The following is a 24,866-nucleotide window of genomic DNA, read 5'->3' as shown; positions in this document are numbered from 1 at the left end:
GATCTTCTGACCGATGCTCTGAAGAAAGTTGTTCTCTATCTCCTCATGTGTTGCAAACTTGTGGGGGATACAGCTTCAAATTATTCAGATGCGTCAGAAACTGGCAAAATAACTGAAGCACTAGAAATACGCTTTTTAATGCACTACAGCAACAAAGCGGGCGATTTCTAGCACAGACACTGCTGCCCCTCACAAGCGGAGTGTAGCAGACGACAGCGGCGCGAGTCCCTAAGCCGACGTCAGAGCCAGGGGGCGCCCCTCAAACATCTCACCGCCAATAGCGACTTTTACACACTGAACCTATGCTGTATTATGGGCAGTTTGTTGCGATTGGCTGAGGCTGACAAAATGTAATGCAAATTGAACAGGGATGACAAGCTTGCAGTACAAGCTATTCGCACTTAAATTTACTGCACAACCTAATTATAACAGTAATAATGGTGAAGTAAAGAATGCAAGTTCAGCACGTGAACATAGAAGCACTAGCGCGTACGGCAGGCACTGTGCCGGCCAACGCTGCACAGCGGTCGAGCATGTTGGGCTTGTCTGACACGACACTGCCACTTATGTGACCCTGCCTGTCGAGTCATAACCATTGTTTCACGACACGATTACTATCAGCTTCAACAATGAGCCAAGTACGAATACAGTAAGCAAAAAAAAAAAACATGAGTGGACAGCGGCCCTCGAGTGGTATTGCACGGCCATATATGAAGGCAAATGGTAACAAGGCTAACCAAAGCCATGTTTTTGTCGTTAGCTTTAGCAGAGTCCTTCAATGCTTTGAAGGACTCTGGCTTTAGTCATCTTACCAATATACCAACTGGTTAGTCAACATCCCAATTTGTTTTCATTGGCGACGTCGACGAAACACGCGATGCAGCGGGATAACTGAAATTTTTGCTTAAATTGTTGAATTTTAGCGCCAGACTTTGAGGGAACGCGATGAATGGTGTCGATGTCAGCCGTGGACACTGGATGGCGACCACCTTGACCCTATCATGGCCCTCGCCGCGCCCACGGAAGCTCGCCGAAGTGGTGAGTTCCGTGGCAGAACCACGGGGCGAGTAGGTGCGTGCGAAGAAGCCGAGCTTAGGCATATTTATAGCATAGGACTTTACGCTGGTAAAGTCCTATGGACTCTCGGAAAGATTGGCGGCATTCGTGAGTCACCGACATTACTGAAATGTGGCAAAACTGCCTGAAGTCGAATCTTAGAGAAATTCCTTTATAATTTAGACAACGCATTTTTAAAATTTCGTCTCTACATAGCGAGGCCGCCACCACAGGCAATGAACAAGCTTGCTTAGCATATTAGTCAGCAGCACAATTCTTCTTGGTCCTTACCGATATCCGCTAATTACGCCTGCTATCCTTGGCCGTATCTAGAAAGCTGCTAGCAGCATTACACTGTTGCTACATAAGCTGCAAGTTCGATATCATGCTACGGTGGGTGATGTAAATAAAACAGCTTTTGCAGCATTAACTTCTCCTTTACAGAGGCCGGTTGTTGTCCAATACACATGATCGACATTTACCGCCCATCAAGTTTTCGACTTCTTTAGAATGAAAGGCTAACAAAAGATGATCAGAATCAACGGTAACTGAGAACCCAAAGCCTGGAGTACTCCCACCATCTTCTTGGACAAAATTTGGCGTCAATTAAGCACTACTCTTTATTTGTGCTCACGAAACCCAGTACATCGAGACCAGGGATTTCCCCAGGCATCGAATCAAGGGGGGGTGTCTCAATGGCTCTGGAGGGGGGGGGGGGGGGGGGGGTTATAAACTAGAAAAGCTGTTTTTTTATCCCACTAATTAAATAATAGACGTCTGTTAACCAAACGCTCATCCCCATGACGTACGTTTTTTTCATTTTCTATATATATATATATATATATATATATATATATATATATATATATATATATATATATATATATATATATATATATATACACACCTGAGAGGCGGTGCTTTCTATTCAATCTAAGAAAAAAAGAAATTTAGAGAAATTCATTTTCTACCATGAAAGGTCCGTATTCAGTTTTTTTTTTAATTTCTCGCTATTTTTCAACGTATAAGGACATTTTCGAACTTGTTACCAGGGCCAGTGACGAAATTTGAGTTCTTGAAACAATGTTTAGGTAGTACACGCATTATGCCGCACTTATAAATCAGGCACCGATTGTACGCTCCCGATTTATTAAAACGCCAGGATTAGCTTCCGTAGCGCTTCGCCTCGCCAAATTGCTCATTTTAAATGTACATGCTGAAAGAGCTTCTGCAAAGATTACGGTTGTAAACAAAGAACGGCATCGAATCAATGAAGGAAGTAAATTATATGTGTGTTTACTGCACTTAGTTCAAGCCAAAGGCGGCCTCAGTCGAAGTAATTTTGGGTGAGTGCTTGTCGATATATGCTTTGCTCGTACCTCCTCACGGGCTTGTTCTTGCTCTGTACCAGTGGCCTCTGACGAATCGATATGTTATTTATTTGCAGCTCTTATAATTAAACTTGCACACGTCTTACTTGACGCAGCGTGAAAGCAGCGCTAATCATCCAGGGTCCATAAAAACAAAAGCAATTGAAGACCGGGCACATGGTACTAGGCCAAATAAAGACGCTGAAAAAAATCTTCGAATGTCGAAAGCGTGAAATTTTATTTATACATTTACAGAAACACAAAGCGTTTTTATTGCGAATGAAAGTGTGCACATACGAACTTTTTATGTGCACATACGAACTTGCCACGAGCTGTCGTAAAAAAAGGAAATAAATACGTGCAACGCTAACAGCAAGCTCGGGGGGCGCACTTTTGTTTATTTTGCCCGAGGCTACTGCCAAGAATAGCAGACGGGCAGCCCGCGCATGCGCAGATCGATACTGAAAAAAGGTCCATACAAGGACTGACAAGAGTGTTCGCAGGGACACTTATTTGTCTGCAGAGTGTGAGAGCGTTGACAGCAAGTTTGTATTTTTTTTATTATTTTAGTTCAATAATACAATTCGGTTTATTTGAATTTTATTCCTAGCTCGCAGTTTCACAGACTGCAGTTGCTTTCTTGAGGAAAACAACAATGGCTCTACGTAGCCGCCGAGCTGCCGTTTTGTGCTCCACTCCCATCGCCGACCAGTGACGGGCCGCACCTCGTCTCCAAATAATGCATTCTCAGGCAGCGTCTTTGGCGCGCAGGCAACTTTTCTGGACAGCACAGAGCCTGCTCGCCCGCCGTCTATTTAGTTACCGTGAAACATGTCGCCACACAAACGCACACGCATACACAAACACGTACACACGCACACATACTCTCACGCGCACGAACGCACGCACGCACGCGGCACACGCATGCATACACACGTGCACGGGGACGCACACACGCGCGCGCGCCCGCACGTTTTGTTCAACGAGGCAGGTCATGTTTTCGCAATGAAAAGAAAATTGGTACCTGCGCTGAACTTTTCATTTACCGATAGTTTCAACGATGTTTCATCTTTAATGCAGGGAAATTAGCAGTGCTAGAAGTCGAAAACTGTCCGGCGTTGGCGTCAGCCTTCACCTGTAAAGCGCGACAAGTGGCGTTAACGTTGAGACAACGACGGATTTCATTCTTCCCACCAGTGTTGTGGAGTTACGACTCCGGAAATGGAGTGACTTCGGATTCATTCCACATTTTTGAGATGCCGGAATGCGGAATGAGGAGAACGCTAGGAACGGAACGGGAATGGAATTAAGAGCCTTTTGCACGGAATGGAATGTGATTTTCTAACGACGGTGTTACCATCGCTGGCGCCTTCAAGCTACTTAAAATTAAGGGACTCTAAAGGCTGAATGAAATTCTGTTTTAACTGAAAGATCATACGTTTCGTAGCACTCTTAGCTTTGGTTCGACGAGCAACTATGCGTTATTTCCTGCTAAAATCAAAGAAAGTTGGCATTTCTCTCTCCCGCTTCTCTTTCAGGTTTTTCTTGTGTGTGTGTGACGTAGACATCGCGTCACAAAATTGGAGCGAGGCCCCGGTGCGGTCTGGCACTTTTACGCCACCAAGCCATGGCCGACCATTGAGGACGTTTCTTTGACTATATGAGGCTGGCTTTCACTCTTATTATTTGTCACCGACCGAACGAGAAATTCTTTTCACCGCTCCAGCGGCCGTTGTGCCTGCCTACACCGGACACCCAGACTTCACGCCGGCCGCAAACGAAGCAACAAGTTCCGTTTCAAGTATCGTGCAAGAGCGGCTGCCCGGATATGCGTCGCTTAAGCGGCAGCCGTCATCTCAGCTCGTCTGGCGATCACGTCCATTTCATTTTCTCTTCACTCACGCGACGCGCCCACCTGGCGCGGAAACCCGCCGCGGTGGCTCAGTGGCTAAGGCGTTGTGCTGCGAGGTCGCGGGTTCGATTCCCGGCCGCGGCGGCTGCTTTTCTGATGGAGGCGAAAAGCAAAAACGCCCGTGTGTGCGAGATTTAGGCGCACGTTAAAGATCTCCAGGTGGTCAAAATTAATCCGGAGCCCTCCACTACGGCGTGCCTCATCGCCTACGTGGCGTCGGCGCGTTAAACCCTACAACCAATCAACCTGGCGTGGAATACACAATCGCTTCCCGCAGCTGTCTCGAGTAGTCTTCGTGGCCGAATGGCCGAACTTCGGAGCGGCTCCGCCTGACCCAAACATAACACGGGTAGAGATACTTTAGTGAACCTTTAATTGGAAGCATTTGCGAATGAAGCTTAAAGGAAAAAAATTACACCATCTTCCAGTTTGGAACCATGAGGAGGATGCGAAGCATCATGGGGGTTCCGTGTAGGTTTCATTGTGTTGCCGTTATGTTGTTTCATTTATCGGAGCACGAATGGGACCGTAGTGTGAACCCCCATATGTAGAGACAGAGAAATGTAGAGACAGCGAAGAGACCGGCACCCGCGTTACCTGATCGAATTGTTGTTGTTGTTGTTCCTTCACAAAATGGCGCATACCCAATCAGGGGATCGGCCAAACATCAGTTGCTAATTCGAATGAGATTGCTGCCTAGGTGGATGATTCAAGGGAAGTTAGAAAATTTTGGAAGCTTTTTTCTTCTTGTTTTTGAGGAATCGAGATTGGAAATTAGTCAATATTGAAACAAAATAAATAGAGAAAGAAAGAAAGAAAGACGAAGAAGAAGAAGAAGAAGAAGAAGGAGGAGGAGGAGGAGGAGGAGAATAATAATAATAATAATAATAATAATAATTAAAAAAAAACGGCAATGGAAACGTTTGGAGGGCTCTGGTGAGGTTCCAGAATAAGATACGAATTAGGTTGTGAATCTTTTGGAATTTTCTATGAAGCGCAGAAGAGCAGAACAAACATCCCGGCGGCCATATCCAGTTTCTGAAGCCCCAAATGATAAAAGAACCGGCACTGATAATGCCAACCCCAGGCGATGAAGCGGCACCTCAAGGAGCTGACGTCTGAGGCTTGAAAATCGTCGACAGGACAAAAGGAAGTGATCCACAGACTCTTCTTCATTACAGTAACTGCACATGGCAGACTGCGCCAGACGAGACCTGTGGAGGTATCTGTTCAACTGGGGCACACGACATCGAAGGCTCGTTACTATCACCTCCAGGTCGCGTGAGGGGCACCAATTCGGTTTCCAGGAGAATTTGAGATGACAGAAATCTCGCAACGACAATAGGACTGATTCGTGCTGCCTTTGCAGTTTCAACAATCTACGGAACCTTGCAGCGGCTAATAGAGGCGTAGTCTCAATGACATCGACAACAGGCCCGGAGAGTGCTATCCTTGCCAGAGAATCTGCGGTTTCATTAAAGGTGATTTCCGCATGCCCAGGGACCCAAAGAAGGTCAACTTCCGTAATATGAGGTGGCAGAAGTGACCGAAACGTCCGTAGAAGAGGTGAGTCTTTCGGAGAAGAAAGGGCTAAGCCTACGGATAGGGAATCTGTAATTATGAGTGGAGACGATACCGATATGTGAAGCTTTCGTAGTGCCAACACAATTGCCAAGAATTCCGCATAGAATATTGGGGTAAAATCCACCAGACGAACCGAAAAGTACCAATTTAGGGAAGGGGAAACTATACCTATTCCGGATTTTTCATCTCGTTGAGAAGCATCTGTATAAATGATAGTCTCTTGCTGAATTGAGGCCAAATGATCTTCTAGGATACCATTGAGCAGTCTGGCAGGTAGCATTTTAGCATTTTGTGGAAAGATGTTCCGGAAGTTGACCGTTATCGTATGACCCCTATCAAGAGATGGAAGTATGTTATTGAGCGCAACCCCTAATGGAGAAGCTTTGTGCTAGAGTAACTTGCGGTCGATAGGACCTGGGCCACTGGGCCGCCAGAAACACAGCTGGCTCAGCTACAAAGATAAATTGTGCCCTGCTAACCCCCGCGCCATAGACTCTCAAGAAAGTCTCCACCGTAAGTATTCGAAATCGGTGATTCAGAGGGGGAACTCGGGCTTCCAAATAAAGTAACGCATTAGCTGCATGTTTAGGTAGCCCTAAACAGCAGCGCAGAGCCTGGCGTTCCAGAAGAACTAGGCGATGGAGCTTATACGTAGCAGCACCCGAGAATAGAACACACCCGAACTCTAAAATAGGCCGCACGTACATATGGTATATCAGAAGAGATTCACGGCGCATTCCCCTCTTTCTATGACTGAGGCGCCTCAATATGCCAACAGCACGAATACCTCCTGGTTCTCGTCTTTCTTTATTGTGTGCTCACGCTCCTACCGCGCTGTCCGCCCTCTTCGTCCTCTCCTCTGGTTGAGCTGCGAGGCACGTGGCGCTTCCCGCCACAGCTTTCCCACGGGAAATTCAACATCCTCCTCTTTCAATTCGTCGTTTCCGTTGACGTTCAGTTTCGCGTGCCTTCGTTGTATCAGTAGCTTCTTGACGTAGTTTGAATGAGTGAAGGACGTAAGGCGCGTTCGTAGCACATGCTCCCGTCTCGGTTTGTAGCGCAGTGGGAAGAGCGCCACGTACCTCCCGTTGCGGAGAGAGTCGTGGGATCGAAACCGGGCGCCGCCTATTTCTTTTTATAGTGTACTGCGCTGACGTCAGGCCAAACGCTGACGGGGCTGAAGAGACGCGCATGCGCAGTAGAGTGCGGACGGCGGACAACAACAAGGGAGGGAGGTACACAGCCCCGAGCATGAGATGCTTCGCATCTAAAACGTTTTGGAATTTGGCGGCACACATATACGCTTGACACGATCTAAAACACTGTTCTTATGGGTCCGCAAGTACGGCTGGCTATAAAAAGGCACTAGGTACAGATTATTAATTAAAGTGGTCGTCATAGCCTTCCTGAAAGGCTAAACAGATACTCTAGAGAAAACCGTGAAGTAAGGAAATGAAAACTATCCACAACTTCCTTTAGAAAACCCCATGCTTCCTGTTAACCTCACCCGTAGAAACAAGGAGAAAAGCTAAATGGTAACTCATGCGCTTTTGAAGCACATTAAGTAAAGTGATCCGCCAACCTGCAGAAGAAAAACTGCGACACAAGTTGGTGCACAAACAAATGCATTAACCCAACACCACCAAAGACACCGAAGGAAGAAACAAATTATCCCTACGCATTGGTTCTCATTGAGATCCCCACACAAAAGTAGCAAATACTCTGTGTAGAGCCTGGACTTTCGCCCGCGCACAGTGCAATACCTGAACCACATAAACAAGCTTTGCTACCAAGAATACATTGCAGACGTCGCACTGGCAAATACCGAAAGTTCTCGCCCTTCCCATGCCTCCGATGCGCGCCTGAAATGCGTGAGTGCCGGAGACCAGTGTGGCCCGGAGTTCCTTATTTGGTGTAAATGCATCCCAAAGTATTCAAGCGGCACATTGTCCTAACTAATACCCGCAAATTTGGAAGGCTTCGTTCCCCACTAGACAAACCAAGACCCCTTAGTTTTCTCCATATTCATGGCCGCTCCAGACTCTCGGGCACTAACTCATGGTTATTTGGTTATTTGGCGGGTACAATGTCGTGGGTAAAGTGCGTGGGTTTTGTGCTCTCATTGGCTTACGTCCAAGGCTTGCGGGCGATGAGTGAGCTGGGGTTTCCGGCCCAATTACACTGGAAGAGGTTAAAGTAGCCATCTCTTCGTTTAAGGCAAACAAGACCCCTGGACCGGATAAAATTCTATCAGAAGTTTTCTGATATTCTTGCTCCAGTCCTCTTTAACATATTCACAGCCGCATATGATCATGGTGTTTTGTCACCAACCTTTTACTTAGGGCACACAGTGTTAATATCCAAAACAGAGGATGAACACAAGCTGAGATCTGTAGAGGGCTATCGCCCTCTGAAATGTCGACTAAAAAATTTTTGCGAAAGTTTTATGTAACCGTCTTCAACATTTAATTTCTAGTTTAGTTGGGTCCCACCAAACACGCGGTATTCGGGAAAGAAGCATTCAAACAAATATACATATTGCTCGTTCTGTATTGGAGTGCGTGTCTGATTCGATTGAACAGGTGGTTGTTATCCAAATTGACCTTGCGGAAGCATTTGATCGGGTGTCTCATGATTTTTTACTTGCACTTTTGGAAGCGGCTAATGCAGGCGATGTGCTGTTTCAAGGCATTCAGCTTTGCTACGAACATTGCACTACACAACTTGTCATCAATCGCGTTCTCTCGAAGCCAGTTCAGATCAGGTCGTCTGTTATATAGGGCTGTCCACTATCGCCTCTATTGTTTGCACTGTGCATACAACCTCTTTGTCTAGCATACAACAGAGCGAAAGAGTACGTGGTCATTCTTTAGCGTCATGTGAAGTTAAAGTTCTTGCGTATGCCGATGACATCGCCCATTTTTGTGCTGAGTTCAAAAAGCCCTTATATTCACTCGGCTGTGACTGTGGGGAGAGGAATCTCGCCACCTGCTCTACACAGAACACGTGATAGGGTACATGTTGCACCTGCAGGCGCCCAGTTTAAGTGTGCGCGTTCCGTTCGTTCGTTCTGCATCTTTGATTTGCTGCTTCTTCGCCGTTATACCAGCCAATATTGCCAATATGCAGTAAAGGTCATTGAGGCAGCGAAGGAGAAGAAAATCGGCTGCAATCGCGGACTTAAAGGACAACTGCACTCAAATTTCACCTCCTCCAAATTGGAACGTATTGTACGTGCCACCAAACCAACTGGGGCATGACTAGTAGCCCCGTGAAACGCGTTGTTAATTAGTGAAAAACGCTTAAAATAGCCCCGTCGCAGGCGACGCTGCACCTGCCGGCGGGTCGCGCAAACAGCCATGAAGCGGAAGTGACATTGCGGCCGGCCCTACTTTTTTCCTACGGCCAGCCGGGAGAACCGGTTGAGATCCGCTGAGGGCGCTTCCCCTACGTCTGCGGCGAGGGCGAAGCGTTGCGTGCAGGTTTGCTCCGGCCGGCCGGCCGCGTGCGGCCGCTCGTTCGCCGGCTGGGGCGTCACTTCAGCCTTACCGTAATGGTCACGCTCTTCTCAATTTCCGTTTCAAAATCTGCGATTTCTGATGGCCGTTTGCGCAGCGGATACGCGTATCTCAGCTGTCATATTTTGTCTTGCAGTCTTTTTGGACAGACTATACGGAAATAATGTTTTCAAGAGGTTGAAATTTTGAGTTCAGATGGCCTGTGAACCGTCCTGGTGGTTTGAAGTTTATTAGGAAGATTGGTCGTGAAGGTTGCGTAGTCTTACGCGTCTTTTGTGTGAGATTCGTTCATTTTTTATTCCGGTCTGATAGTTAAATTCATCCATTGGCGTCCTTCAAGTGGGAACGTAGATCCCATTTTATCTGGCAAAGAATTAAAAAAAAAAAGGGCTATCGGCGTGATTCATGCATGTATGTGCTGCTACCCCTGCATTCGCAAAGCGAAGGTCAGTGAGGAAGCGGCGAAATGAAGATACAACAACCACGCCAACTCGCTCTCTACGTATTTCGCAAGCAGTTGACAATATTTTGGAAGGCGTCAGACGCATCGCACGCTTCGCAGCAAGTCACGTAATCGAGCACTTCCCCTGCAAGCTTTTGGATGACCTTGAGCACTTCCCCCGCAGCGCGACGCTGGTGCCACTCGTTCTGCTAGAAATAACGCAACAAAAAGCGGATTAGTCATATGTACAGTTAATATTGTCACGAAGACAAGAACTCGATGAGGATGAAGCTGTATGCGTGGTGCCTGTCTTTGATTGGTGCTGTGATGGCCGACATTAGAGCTGTGCACGGGCCAAAATTTTGGGCCCGAGCCTAGCCCGAGCCCGGTGCTTATCGCAGTAGGCCCGGCCCGACCCGACGAAGAAGGCCGACAGGCCGGCCCGGGCCGGCCCGAGACCTTAACCTTATGGCCCGGGCCCGGCCCGGCCCGGCCCGACCCGGCCCGGCCCGGCTGCGTGTTTTCAACCCGAATACCGTAGGGGCCCGCGCCTGACTGGGGCACGTTTGAAAGCGAAAACTACCTCAAGGCGGTAAAATGCATCGTAAGGGAAATGATAACAGGCAAAACCAACATTAAACGGGCAAAACAACCCCAATTAAACATAACAAGTCCTGATCCGTGCTTTTACCGCGTCAGAAACATGTAGTTTCTGTGATATCATAGAAAACCTTAGTATTGCTTCACTGTGCCGGGCCAGTCCGGGCCGTCAGGACGGCCCGGCCCGTCCGAAGCATTTACATTTTGGCCCGAGTCCGGCACGGGCCCGGGTGAAAAGTAAGTCGGGTGGCCCGAGCCCGGCCCGGGCTTTCGGGTAAGCCTGAGTCCGTGCACACCTCTAGCTGACATCATGTAAATTTAACACGTTTCACACTCACTTTCCCGCACAGTGCACATTCTGTCCTAAGCCGGGCACACAGGGCCACATTTCATTAGAGTGTGCACATAACCCCGACCACCCAAAAAAGTGTTTTTTTTCCAGGATTCACGAATATTTGATTTACGTCATATCCGTCACGGAAGTGACGCCAGTACAGCGAAGCAAGTGGCCTGCAAAGGATGCACCCCTGCACACAGGGTCTTCTTGCGGGGAAGCAACCTTCAGTACTAAAAAGTACGCTATACTTCGGGTTGTTCGTTTTCGTGTTTTATATTTTCACACTAAAGTGTTCTATGCCGGGGTACGCCAAGATTTCACTGGCGTCATATCCGTCACGAAAATGACGCCGGGACAGCTTTGCAGAAACTACCCGCCAGCAGGACGTCGCTCGCCAAGCACACCCACAAGACAGCCGCCGACCCGGAAATTATGCTCAGCTGCAGATTTTGCCGCAGATTTCACTTTCGTGTTTTACCGATTCCTATGACAGAGGAATGACAGAAAAAAAAAACCGTTTTTTGTCCCTCCCTCTCCCTCCCTGAGCTGTGAGTGACACTGATTACCAGCGACCACGTGGACGTCCAGCAACTTCTTACGTCTAGGGCTTGGATCGCCCGATATTCATTTGAATTCCCGGGATAGGGAACCACCCCTGCCTCATGGCTCAATAAACGTTTCGCACTGCTACTACTACTATCGCTTCGCATTCAACCATTGTTCCAGTCATACCTCCAGCCGCCATCTAACATTTTTGGTGGAGAGTGCGGTGTTCATCCCCGTCCCGGCCTTCAAGCATCGCATAATTAACCTGGAGACGGCAGCATTTCCCGATACCTCTTTATTGCATGTTTTCCCACACGAACACTGCTAGCCCAAAACGTGACCACATCAACCGCAAGTGCTCGTGTACCATGCATTGTAAGCATTGCTATAAATGTGAATGAAGTTTTGTAGAGGCTAATGCAACTTACCCTTGATGGTGCCCGCTGAACCCGCGGGTCTTCCGCGTTGTTCAGACTGTTCTGTGCTAAAACAGCCGCAAGTGAGCAGGGTCCGACGGCCATGACATCGGATTTTAAGAGCTGATTTAGTTCGCTCCGTGCCTGGGAAGTGGGAAAACATTCCGTCTCTGAGGACGCCTCAAGGGCAAACACGTTGACGTATCCTTATACTTAAGACGGCGGGGAGCGTGCCTTCTTAAATTCCGGTTTATTAATTCTTTATATCCGGTTTATTGTTTCTTCAATGCGCTGCTCCGGTTTGGTACCTTCAATACAATGTTAACCTTAGCTGGCTGCTCTTCAAGGTAATTTAAGACGGGATAAGATGTCATATAAGAGGTCGGCGCTAATTAAGGGCCACTTTAGGTCTTGGTGTTGTCGCCTACGCAGCCATAAGAGTATACCTCTACTTAATCAACCGTGCCGTCTGGTGTAACGGTGTTAGCAATGTCATCGTCAAATTTAGGCGAGGTCACTTCTCTCCCTATATCAGCAAAAACGCGACGTTGTTCATTCGTCCATTTATCCGCAACTGGTAGGCGGAACTGTTGCATCATTTAACGAGTTTCCTGACGGCGGACTTGGAGCCGCAACCCACACTGCCCTGCTTCATCGACGCACTGCAAGTTTGAAAAGGAACTGATGAGGCTGACCTGCGCATGAGGCGGCATTGGGCCGACTGATTTCGCGCTTCGTTTAAAGTAATCGTCTCAAACTCAATTCGCATAGACAAAATTGTAGACTTATATAAACGTGAACCTAAACACGAGAAATGTCAAAAGCAATTTCTGTAGTTTTGGAAACTACTCATGCGTTGTGTCGTAATTGTAATTTCCGCGCAATCGGCGTTTGCCTTACTGTCGTAGCTTCCCTCCAGCGCTTCCAGCGTGGTTAAACAAAATACTACTATATATTGTGGGTTTTCTGGTGCTAGACTACGCTACAATTAGAGTAGTAGCCCTGGAATAGAATAACATGCTCTTATTACTGCATGACTCTTGCGTTACTCTTATTATTATTACTCTCTTATTACACTTATTACACATGCGTTACTCTTATTACTCTCGCACAGCACCGACTGCGGAGAGACTGCCAACGACGGGTCAGAGCGAGCCAAGCCGAAACGCAAGGACGGCTCCCGCCGCGCGTACGCCAGTAACTCTAAAATTAAGCGATAACTTTCATAGTACAGGCGTTTATTACGCGGCCAACTACGAGACAAAATAACACTGCAATGTGCACCTGGCCGGGTCAAACAACCATCAGCGTCTACCCAGCCCGTCATCGGGTGGCAGTTAGCGTCCGCCTGCGTTTGCCGATGCGACGCGCGCTAATGCACGATAAGGGGGCTTACTGCAGACGTAAATGGAAAGCCTCAGGGCTAGACAGGGCGGCATCGGCGCTCGTCCGCTGACTTTATTTGCGCAAGCCGTCACAGCGCGGGGGTGGGTCAACCCGACAAAAGACGGAGAACGCCCGAGACTCACCGGACATCCTAGGCAACGAACTAATGCAATCGAGGCATGCGCAAATCAACACTGTATACGTTGTTCCCTAGCATGTAGGGAACAACGGACTGTACGTTGTTCCCTAGCATGTAGGGAACAACGGACATTGCAACGAAGACCAAGAGTGGTCGAAATGTATGACGTACCGAGAGCTGCGCTGTCCGGTAGTAGTCTTATCGACTGCTCGCGTTACCTATGCCCTGTGGCAAAATGGCGCAAAAAAAAAAAAGACTGCTCGCGCGCGTTCTGAGACCTCCGTAGGGAGAAGATCGAGGGAAGCGCGCGAGAATACCCCGCCCCCGCCATGTAGGAGAGCGTCATCAGCGCCTCCGTGCCCCGAGCCAGAGCATTGAAGGACTCTGCCCGAGCGAAGAGGATTGCGTCCCCACAATATATGCGAATTACCTGAACGATTGATCGTAATTAAAAAAGTTGTTGCAACGCAAACAAATTTAAATTTGTTTGTGTTGTTTAAATTTGTATAAATTTAAATGTATTTAAATTTGTGAACATTACTTTTGTTGCTGACAATGCGAAGCGGGTGGCTGAGGCCTTTGTCAGGCCGCACGTGTCTTTAGTCTCAGCCTCCGCTTGGTTTCGCCAAGAAATAAAAATCGAATTAAAAAACGTGAACTTTTTGTATGCTACCTAGAGCTAGAACTCTGGTTGTGGAACTCTTTATTACCCGGATCAGATTTCTAGCTCATGACATATTCAACGTAAAAGAATTTTGGAATTCTAGCAACGTCGGTATAGCAAAAACTTCACAAGAAATCTGCAGATATTCAGAAAATTGTATACTAATTCTTACGCCGCTTGTCTATTGTAAGTTCTCTACAGACAGATTTGAATATGAGTAGACAAATATGTAAGGTTATTTTATTGTTTTAAACTTTTTGTATCTTTTCGTTAATGATATACATTTACACCACTGTAGTCTTAACATGGCCAATTAAGTATTTTTACGCAGATGCAAGGCGTGTGCACCGTTGGGCTGTTGTCTAAATTTTGTATTCGTGTTTTCGTCGTTCTTTACCGGGATATTCAGTTTTTGTTTGCGGTTTTCGGGGGAGGTAGCAGCCAACATTTTTTTTACTTTGTAAGTTCGCTGTCATGCTGTTTTTTATTCTGTATTTTTTGTATTTGTCTTTTTTTAATTCCTCTCCGCCAATTATCTTCATTTACGTTATTATAACCATTAGGTGTGTTAACTCCGCCAATTAAGCATTCTTGAGCAATCGGTTTGTCCGTTTTTTACGATTTTTTATTTCTTTTTCCGTTGGTGTCTTTTCTTGATTTCTTTTCGTCGTTGTTTTTGGGGGCGGTGTATAAGATATTTTTGGTGTCGTGAGTTCACTTTTATATTTATTATTTTTTCTGTTTTTTGTATTTTTGGTTTTTCAAAGTTCCGTTCGGCCAATTATCCCCATTTACGCTGTCATGATGGCTAAATGTGTTAACTCCGCCAATTAGGCGTCCCTGTGCAAATGCAGAGAGTTACACGGTTGGGGCCGTGGGGGGTACCGGGCAAAGAATCCTACGCACGAAAAGCAGGCGATGCAAGTCGCCGCATCAAAATGCTTAAATGTTGTACCGTCATGTCCTGTGGAATAAAAATAAATAAATAAATAAATAAATAAATAAAACTTTATTACGGAAAGGGCTGGCTCAGAGGCCTATATAGATAGTAGGGCGGGAAAGGAGGGGGTAAAATGCGGCTCAGAATGTCAGCCTCGCGTGCGAAGTCCCAGAGGGAACGCAGGACTCGGGCTGCGTGCGTGTGCTGTGGTGGCGAGATCCAGTACTCGTACGTCGGACTTGGCGGCGATGGCGCGCGCGAATAGTCTCAAGTCCGGGACACTCCCACACAAGGTGCTGCATAGTGGGGCGGACCCCCATGTTCGACAGGTGACGTCGAGGTGGAAGGGCTCAACGTCTTCAGGTTGCTGGCGTCCACGACGAGGGATGTAGGCTCGCCATTTAGCAATAACGTCATCGGCGAGTGCCGCTCCAGCTCGAGCCTTATGGATAAAAACCTCGGCAGCACGCGACAGTCCGCTCGGCAATGGATGGGGGTCAAGAGGTACCGATGCGAGGAGCACTTGCCGTCCGCGTTGCTTCAGGAAGTCACGCTGGTCGTCGGGGCCCTGGAGTGGACGGACGGTAGTGAACCCGTGTTCCAGCAACGGCGATCGCGGAAGTTGAGAAGCGCGCTCACCAAAGCGTGAGCGGCTTCATTTCCGAAGCCGCCCGCGTGGCCGGGAACCCAGGTCACATGTAGTACGTCCACATTGTTTTGTACGGAAAGTGCACGGCAACTGCTCTTAATTTGATGAGTTAGGCATGCAGCCGTTCCGTGGAATCTGCTGTAATTTTTTGATGGCCTGAAGGGAATCCGTGTAAATGGTGAGGCGCTCCCCAGGGGGAAAGGCGCCTTGAGACACTTGTGATAAAAAGTCCAGGGCTATGTGAATAGCGCACAACTCCAGTTCGCAAGACGTGGGGCACTCCTGATCATTGTACTGGAGCACCAGGCCACGGCGCACGTCACGTTGGGGGTGGTAGAAAGCAATGCCTGCACGGTGGGTGGAAGAATCCCAGGAGGCGTCTTTGCAAATGGCCCCGCATCGGCACGGGTAGCCTGAGCGGATCGCTGGAAAGCGTGGGACGCTTTGGTAATCGTTCGTGTAGTAGGTTTGAGCCGGCAGACATTTTCATCCTCCCGTGGTGGGACCTTTGGAGGAATGTTTGGCAGGTCGGTGTGGTGCACGGGGGAGTCCAGCAATAGTAAACGTTGGCCAGAAAGAGTCCATGTGCGGCGCCTTGAGTGATTGCGCCTCCACTCTTCGATAGTCGCAGCTATTGCAGGAAGACGTGAGAAACGATGGAGCTCTTCTTCTCGCGCGTGCCGGGGAAGGCCCGTAATAACACGCATGGATGCTCGGTGCAACACCTCTAGTTGTTTGGTTTGAGCTTGAGTGAGGTCAAAACACGAGGCTGCGTAGCAGGCGCGGGAAGTTAGAAGTGCTGCTACTAACATGCGGGCGACCTTCGAACCCGTACCCCCACTGCGATGGGAAATCCTCTTAATGAGGTGAAGTATCTTCATCCATGTAGGCGCGAGCTCTTTAAGCCATGCGTCAGCACCCCCGTTCTCGTGAAGCGGTACGCCCAAGATGCGAACCTGGCGAGTAGGTGATCTGATGATTAGTTGATTCCCGAGCTTCAGACTCACTTTGTCTCTTTCTTCCTGTGATCCTCCTAGGAGAATGTACTGGGTTTTCTCAGCCGATGGGTGCATGCCAGTTTGTGGAAGGTACGCGAATAAAGCATCCAGGGCAGTTTGAATGGCAATTACTGCGTGTTCTGTTGTGGCATGCTGCCCTGGGTTAGTCCAGATGGTGACATCATCGGCGTACATAGTAAAACGAATGCCCGTAGCGTGGTCGTGAAGGCAATTTGCAAGCCCTCTAATCACTAAGTTGAATAGGGTTGGTGAGAGGATTGCCCCTTGGGGCACTCCTACCCTATTTGTGTAGTGACGAGGTTGGCTACGCCCGCTACATATTTAATAAATAAATAAATAAATAAATAAATAAATAAATAAATAAAACGAATGAATTGTATGAATGAATGAATGAATGAATGAATGAATGAATGAATGAATGAATGAATGAATGAATGAATGAATAGGACAACTGTTGGCACCTGCATGGCGAGGGCCAGATTAGTTCCGCACTTCCTGGCCTCTGCGCGCTCCACGGGTCCGCATCCCGCCAGGAGCAGGGAGCATTCGAACGCCATGGCCAAGGGTTCCGTGGCGTAAGACTGGCACTGCACCCACCACTGGAGATCCGGCCGGTCGGGAACCTCGTCGAAGTGAGAAGACGCGAAGTTCTCGAGGCTCTTGGAGAGCACCACCAACACCTGTCGTACATTAAGAACATTTAGGGAAATAGCCTACGGAAAATCTGCGGGTGCCGGATCATGTCATCCATCTCCCTCTCAAGCGTCAGGCTCGGCCCAACGAGCACGCTTTACTCCGGCTTTGGAAGCCCTCCACCCCCCCCCCCCCCCCTCCCCATACAGCGTCCCTATCACAGGGTGTCAACGATGCTTTGTTTTCTTATCGTCTCAGTGGCCATACTTGTTTGCTTCAGCAGTTGGCTGCCTGTCGCTACATTTGTTGCCCGGCATTACGTAATATCAGCATTACGGTAATATCAGCATTACGGTAATATCGGCATTACGCCGCTGTCATTTCCCTCCCAAGCTCTTTTGCCACCTACTCGGCCCTGCACTCGTTGCAGACTCTAGTTTTCAACGAGCGGTGACGGGACGCTTCGAGATGCGGTGTGCAGGGCGCTTCGATACAGTGTACTAGAAGAAAGAGGTGTGTCGTTCGGGGCCGATTAGGGGGATCCCTTTTGCGATGAAAATTTCTGCTGAGGAACTCCTGCTGTAAGCAGCCCCTGGCGGCCGCTGTTTACCAGTTGGTTTCAGAAGTTTTTTTTCGTTAAATTAATCCCTATTTATTGCCTTATATAGTCTTATTTCTTCCTTTCATGGTGTAAAGTTTTATAAAAACCCGTCAAATAACCGTTGAGTTTGATTTAAAAAACTTATAGGAGGCGCTGGCTGCAACATGAGTTCTCTGGGGAACACCTGTGCTCCATGCATTTTTTTTTTTCATCGCAAAAGGGACCCTCGCGCTCCATTGGTTTTTCCCCGTACGACAACACCTTACCTTCAAGTACACTGTAGATTCGATCGAAGGGATGGAGCGGGCCGCGGAAGTGCGAACTCAGTGCCGCCGCAGCCAATGCCGTCCCCGGCTCGGCTGACATCATCCGTATCGAACGGGCTCCGTGCACCTGTGTTGACCTGTTCTTCTGGCGCTATGTTTTCGCGGATTGACGCGGCATAATTTTTCTGAAATGCCCCATCTTTCGCTCAGGAAATAACGCGAGCTCGAACGATCAACCGGGCGTGACGAAATCGCTGTTCAGTGTCGTATATTATCGCCATGTAGAACGAAGACAGGGCTTTCTTACCGCTACGGCAGCACTGCATGGCTTAAACTGTTCTCGGAAACGTGAACATTGAAACTACAATAAAAGCGGATGCTCAACTTACCCATTCGCATGAGAGAAAAGCCACATGCAAGAGATGGTGACATAGCCGAACCGCGACCAATTAAAGCTAAATGCTCACGGAGATTTCAACAGCGCAATGTATACCATTTCAGGGAGGAGCCCTTTCTTAGCAGTTAGTAAATATTTTGATTGGTACACATCAGCCGCCGATGGGGGTTCGCCATACTTATGAAGAGCTCGTGGTGCCACAAAGCGTCAATAATAGTAATAGATAAATAATGCCGTCCACCACAGGCCGGCCACTACTGTGAAGCTAAAGCACCCTGACGGCACATGTGCCCCAAACGCATGCCGCTGCATATAAGAGAGAATATGTACGTCCCGAACGTACATCGCGACTATACGACGAGGAGTGCCGGTTGGTAAAAGGGGTAGCAGTACTCTGAATGCTGCTGGGAAAAAACAAGATTAAAAACATCATAAACACTGATGCATCAAACTACAACGGCCTGAACTGCAACGCCGGAAGCGTAATTGGCGAATATGAGAGGCATGTAACGGCAGCAACACTGCAAGCTCACCTAAACAGAAGAAGCAGCGATAACCACGGCAATCACCCCGTAACGGGGCATGATCTCGCCTGAGCGAGAACCTCCGCTAATAAATCCCATCGTATGTGGAGGAGGGAGGAGCCGTTGATAGTGGCTTTGGTGGCGGTTTTGGTAGTAGTAGTAGTAGTAGTAGTAGTAGTAGTATAGTAGTACTAGTAGTAGTAGTAGCAGTAGTAGTAGTAGTAGTACTAGTAGTAGTAGTAGTAGTAGTAGTAGTAGCAGCAACAATAGTATATTGTAGTAGCGGTAATAGCAGCAGCAGTAGTAGCAGTAGTATCAGTAGTAGTAGCAGTATTTGTAGTAGTTTAACAAGATTTAACATTGCCCGACGCCCGAAGGCACCGAAAATAGGTGTAGTTTGCACCTGATTATTCGCGCATTGAAAGGGATTACTCACCTCTAGGTCTTTTATTTCAGCAATGGTTTTAAAAGCCGGAGCGAAGAGCATGTCACCCAGCAGCGTAATGATCTTGTTGGTTGAATTAATCTCTGCCCGCTGAACGCGGTCATCGGCGGCTGTGCTCGTGGCCGTTGAATCGTGCAGTCCCTGTGCAATCTGAGATTGGTAAAAAAATTACGGGGGATGATTAGAACTTTCCGAGAATATGAAGGTGAAGGCCTAATTGTACCTTCCGTTGATCTGCCATTGAACTTTCTTTTTGAACTTTGCGGCCGGCCGCCATTACTTAATTAGCCCCCTGGACCACGCCTTCCGAACCTCGTTCCGCTCAATCGTCATCGCCATCAGCCTCCTGTCCTTATTAAGGCCCATCTAATGAATCAATACTCCCGTCTATCATCATCCCCTGCGGGACTAACAATTCTCCGCCGATTACACATTCGCATCCCCATCTTTACTAATTATGCCCACCCGATTTCCCCTACCATTCGAGACAATATCCTAACCCGGCCGCTACCCCGCAACATGCACCCCACAAACCACGCCGCTCGTATACGCCGCTCGTATCCCCACTGCGGAGATGTGGACACCATCTGCCACGCTATGTGGGCGTGCCCTCGAAACCCCTTACCCATAAATCCCCTCTGTTGATCAATGGGAGGCGGCGTTGGGCGGCTCTGACCCCGGGGTCCAGAAATCCTTGGCGGAACGTGCTGCCGAAGTCACCGCTGGGCTGCGCCCAGTGGTCACCACCCGCCTTCAAATTGCATACTTGTCGGTATTTTCACTTCTCAAGCCGGCTCCCTTATTGCATGTGCGGCAGCGAACTATCCGTTGACCACCACCACCTCCGATTTCCGGTTCTTTTCTCTGTACCTCGCATTGATTTCCTGTAACTCACGCGTTACACGAAACATAGGAACCTAGGGCTTGTGCCTCCGCAGACACGTTGTTTACAAACAAAACGTTCGACATGGCACACTGATGTCAGTCATCGCGCAAGCGGGTTCGCATGTGAAATCCTTCGAACGGTGGGATTCTAAAGGAGTGGTAGGTCTTTATTAACGTTCTGCAAATCTTGAGGCAACGGGCTGCCACCAAGTGATGTGTAGGAGTAGATGTGAGGTCCAAGTGTCTTCCACCTGAAATCGAAGAAAAATACCAGAAAATTACCCGACAAACGTGTTCGCTATGAAACGCATGTCTCCATTCTTTAACAGTATACTTCTGCGTTGTGTCGAAGGGTCTGGCAGTCGAATTGAAGCCAGCTATGTCTGAAATGTCTCCTGAAAATAACGCGATATGACAGTGGGCCCTATCCGCACCTTTGGACATAATTCACGTAGCTATTGACCACCAGGCAACCTCGAAACCTATCGTTAAAAACGAAACAATTTTCGTTCCTTGTCTCAGCAAGTATGTGCTGGAGTCATTGGCGTCGCACTAATTAAGAAAACAAATAAACAAAACGTGTCATTCTCTTCATGCTGTACTCAGAAACCTGTTTACACTTACTGACTGCCCGAGTTTTAAGTGCAGAGCATTGTAGGGGCTCGCCTTCTCGTCGTAGCTCGCTCTATGTAACGCTGCTCGATGTCAAGCGAGAGCCTGAATCACGCGGCGCAGCGAGATAACGGACCAAAGTAGAGCCCCACGGCGTAGCGTAGGTGCGTCACACAGAGGCTTCGAAAAAGAAGCGGTTTATATAGTCATAACTGTTCGAAACTCGTGAACCGCTGGTACTTGTCCTACAAGTCCCCATTGTTTAGCGCAAAGAAAACTGCAGGTACGTTTGAAGCAAAATACATGTAATTAACCGGGAGCCCCCGCGTCCATTTAGTTAGGAACGAGCGTTGGGTTGGTTTTTACGATAGTAAGCGAAAAAAAGTAGCAGTGCAAGAAAACAATGGTGCGTTCCAAACCGCGAGGCAAGGCGCCGGCACGTGCAAGGTGAGAAGCAAGGACAAAAAGGACAGAACTGACAGAACTCCCGCTGGCGCTGTTTCAGGTAGGGGGCGCGCGAGCACTGCGAAAGTGGGAATTTGAAAGCTTTTGGACAAACCTCCGTTCAATTCATCAGGAGAGGAGTGAGACAGGGCGGCGAAAAGCATGCTGGGTCATGGCCTCCGCGATCAACCCGCGCGCGGGAGAATCTCGGAGGCCATGGGTGGGTGGTAGCAGTGAGTAAGGTCACTAAAATTTAGCAGTGAGCGGATAACGTCGTCACCACCCATTATGGCAAGTCACTCCTCTTCTCTTCCGACAGCTTTCACGTTGAGTGGAACGCTCAAGTTTTTTTGGTAGCTCTAAGTGGAGAATGCAGGTCATATCGCATTTCTTAAGAAATGGTGTGTGCAGGTGCGCTCCGCTGGACTGGGGAAAGTGTTTTGAACTTTAAGTGAACCACCTATTTTCATGTATTCTATGTTTTTCTTTCTGGGAATATTTGGGGCAATATTGGATGTGCATTACGTCATTGAGGTGTGTCTACACGTGTATGTTGTCATTCTCTGTCTTTTCTTCTTGCCACGACACTTAAAGGCACATTCCCACTGGCGATTTGTCTCGTCGCGCGACGGCGCGAGTCGCGCGATGAGGCCTTGAGGTGGTGCTCGCACTTGCGATGAGCGATGATGCGACTGCGTTCAGCGCAGCTGCTTCCCGACTTGTACATACGACCTCGTTGGTGCGTCAACCATTCAAAGTCAAAGAATACGCGACAAAAGCAGGTAGAAATCAAACTAAAACACATGCTACTAACCTGGAGCAATGCCGAAAGCATTTGCGGGTTGCGGGAGGAGCAGAAAATAACAAACTCACGAAGGCTCTTTTCAACATAATATTGCACGAAGAAATGCACACGCTTGCTTTCACGCCACAACACCCGCATCACGGCCCACAAATGTCGCTTCTTTTCACAGGCGCAACGTTCTGACGCCTCCGAACTCTACGCGTGTTTACCAGTCGCCGATAGACGAAGAGGCTGCAAGTCAACCTACCGACCTACCGTCTCGCTGTCCACCTAGCTCTATTTACAATCCGTACACGCTTCTCCACACTAATGAGTTCCACGCTATTCGTTGATTAGTGCACGCGTACGCTGAAGCCACTGACCAAAGAACCGATGCACACGGGAAGTTGCTTGCCGGCCCGACCCGGGCGGGTACAGCGATAGCGGGCCAAGCGCCTGGCCGAGCGAGCCAGCGGCGGTGGCGGCGCTCGCCCGCCCGCCCGCAGCGTTTGCATACCGGATGTAAAGAAACGTTTCGTTTCCGGCTACGTCAGCCTACTCCGCGGCCATGATTGGCTTACCGGTTTTGCGGGGCCGTCGCGCGACGAGGGAATTCGGACCGAGAGCGATCTGCTCCGCCGTCGCAAAACTCCGAAAAGCGACGGCCGGCTCGTCGCTTTGCGACGTCGCTTTTCGTCGCGCGACGAGGCGCATCGCCAGTGGGAATGTGCCTTAAATGTTCCTGTTTGCCACACACATACGCGCACACGCACACACGCACGCGCGCAAAGATATATATATATATATATATATATATATATATATATATATATATATATATATATGATATGCGATTAATATGTTCCGGGATTTGGTTCGGAAAATAAATGAAGAGGCAGGACACACGTGTGACGGAGATAGGTGAACTATCCTTTCGTTCGGACCCCGAAGGCCGCTACATACGTTATTCAAGTTATTGCGGAATTGCTAACCCCTGTGGGGAGAAAAAAAAAAGAAAACTATCGCGGAAGCGCATGCTAGTACTACAGAGCCGAAAAGTCGATGTTTTCGCATGGGAAAGAAGCTGCGGAGATTGTACGTGTTGCATCTGGGCCACGCTAACAATGCGCTTCTGGTTGGCCCTGGTAAATTCGGTGACGTCACATGAGTAGTCCTTCGGCCTCATCAAAATGAACAAGTGAGCCAACGTCCCAACTTCGCGGTAGCTCCACCGGTTCTCCAGGTGACGGGACCTGGAGGGAAACGTTATTTTTTACGGCAAGTGTTTACGGGCAGTGAAACTTCAATAAAACCCAAGGCAAACAAACTCTGCAAAAACCTATCGTGAACACGTACACTTCATTTCGTCATTTTCGTCGGTGACTGATCTCTTTACAGAGTTCGTTAATTCTTCAGGAGAAATGGAATAACACAGATCCTCCACATCGATGCTGGAAATTTTGCAAGTTCCGGGGTTGCCCGTACGTAATCAAAAAATTTGCCGCGTATCTGGTCTTTTCGTTGCAAATGTCGACAAAAGACGACAGTCGGCTGGCGCCCCTGACAAGTAAATGCCTCCCTTCGCTTTCCCACTCACCTGTCATGTTGTTCCTCTTGCGTCGCGCTCCTCCCAAGGTAAAGACTCCAAAGGTTTGCTTAAATCATTTTAAATTTACCGCGTTCCAGTGCTCCAGGCCGGGTGTCTCGATGCCAAAGCTGCCGTACGGCGGAGACGCGCGTGAATCGAGGCGCCCTACTTCAACGTTTATAGAACCACGCTTCCCTACTCCACGTGCGTTCCAAGCAGAACGTGGAACCTATCTAGTGGAACCTTTCGTAACTGTTGCCGGTTGATTTCTTAAAATGGCGCCAGAAGCTATAGTGGTGCGGGCGACAGCAGGTGACGGCGGACTGATTTTTTTTTCTGCAGTTGATGAAGTATTTAATTTCGCAAAAATCAAGCATGTATGATTTTTTATAAAGGAACACCGCAAATATCACTTCTGTATTAATTTGTTGTCTTATATTTGCGTAATGTCTTGTTCTTCTTCCACAATGTTGACAAGTATGAACATTACACCGGACTTAGACGGGTAGATTTAGCTGTGACTGTATAAGACTATTGCGCAGACCTTGTTTTACTTTGGCCGGGTGGCTGATTCGAGTCACAGACAGACAGACAGACAGACATACAGACAGACCAAAATTTCTGGGTTTAAGTAGCTCAAGAAAGACTATCGTCTTTAGAAAGTTAAGGCAGTTCCACTACACGTGAAAGGTGTCAAGTGCGGAGCAGTGATTCGTGAGAGGGGCTGTGGCGCAGTTCTCCGCTTTTTGCTACCACCCTTCACGCTCCTCCCTTCTCATTCTCACTCCTTTCTTGATGAATAGAACAGATGTTTGTTCAATGCAATTCAATTTTCCCACCTTCGCAGTGCTCGTGCGCCATCTCTTAGGACAGCTTGCTTCCTTTTCTTGATATTTGCTTTCTTGTTCTGCCTGGAACAGCACGAGTGGGAGTTCTGTTTTTTTTTGTCCCTGCTTTCACCTCGTATGTTCTGGAGCCTTTCTGCGCCATTTTGAAGGCCTCGTTTTTTTCTTCCGGGACCACTTTTTTTTTTTGTTGCCTACTATCGCAAAAACCAACCCAACGAGCATTCCTAACCTAATGACGCGGCTAATGCTGGTTAAGTACAT

At 48.3% G+C, this 24,866-nt stretch overlaps 1 protein-coding gene across 1 annotated transcript; it reads right to left on the bottom strand.

Moving 5' to 3' along the window:
• Window positions 1-9,938: 9,938 nt before the first annotated feature.
• LOC144179770 (uncharacterized) lies at window positions 9,939-19,823 on the bottom strand. Its single transcript, XM_077708209.1, has 4 exons — window positions 19,436-19,823; window positions 17,040-17,258; window positions 11,794-11,925; window positions 9,939-10,091 (listed from the first exon to the last, which is right to left on the bottom strand). The coding sequence occupies exons 1-4, from the start codon at window positions 19,484-19,486 to the stop codon at window positions 9,939-9,941; spliced, it is 555 nt and encodes a 184-aa protein (XP_077564335.1). The 5' UTR covers window positions 19,487-19,823.
• Window positions 19,824-24,866: the final 5,043 nt, after the last annotated feature.

Source organism: Haemaphysalis longicornis, unplaced genomic scaffold, assembly GCF_048455015.1.
Source record: "Haemaphysalis longicornis isolate Haplotype H1 unplaced genomic scaffold, Haemaphysalis longicornis Haplotype H1 scaffold_4, whole genome shotgun sequence".
NCBI lineage: Eukaryota > Metazoa > Arthropoda > Arachnida > Ixodida > Ixodidae > Haemaphysalis > Haemaphysalis longicornis.
This window is presented reverse-complemented; position numbering and strand designations above follow the sequence as displayed.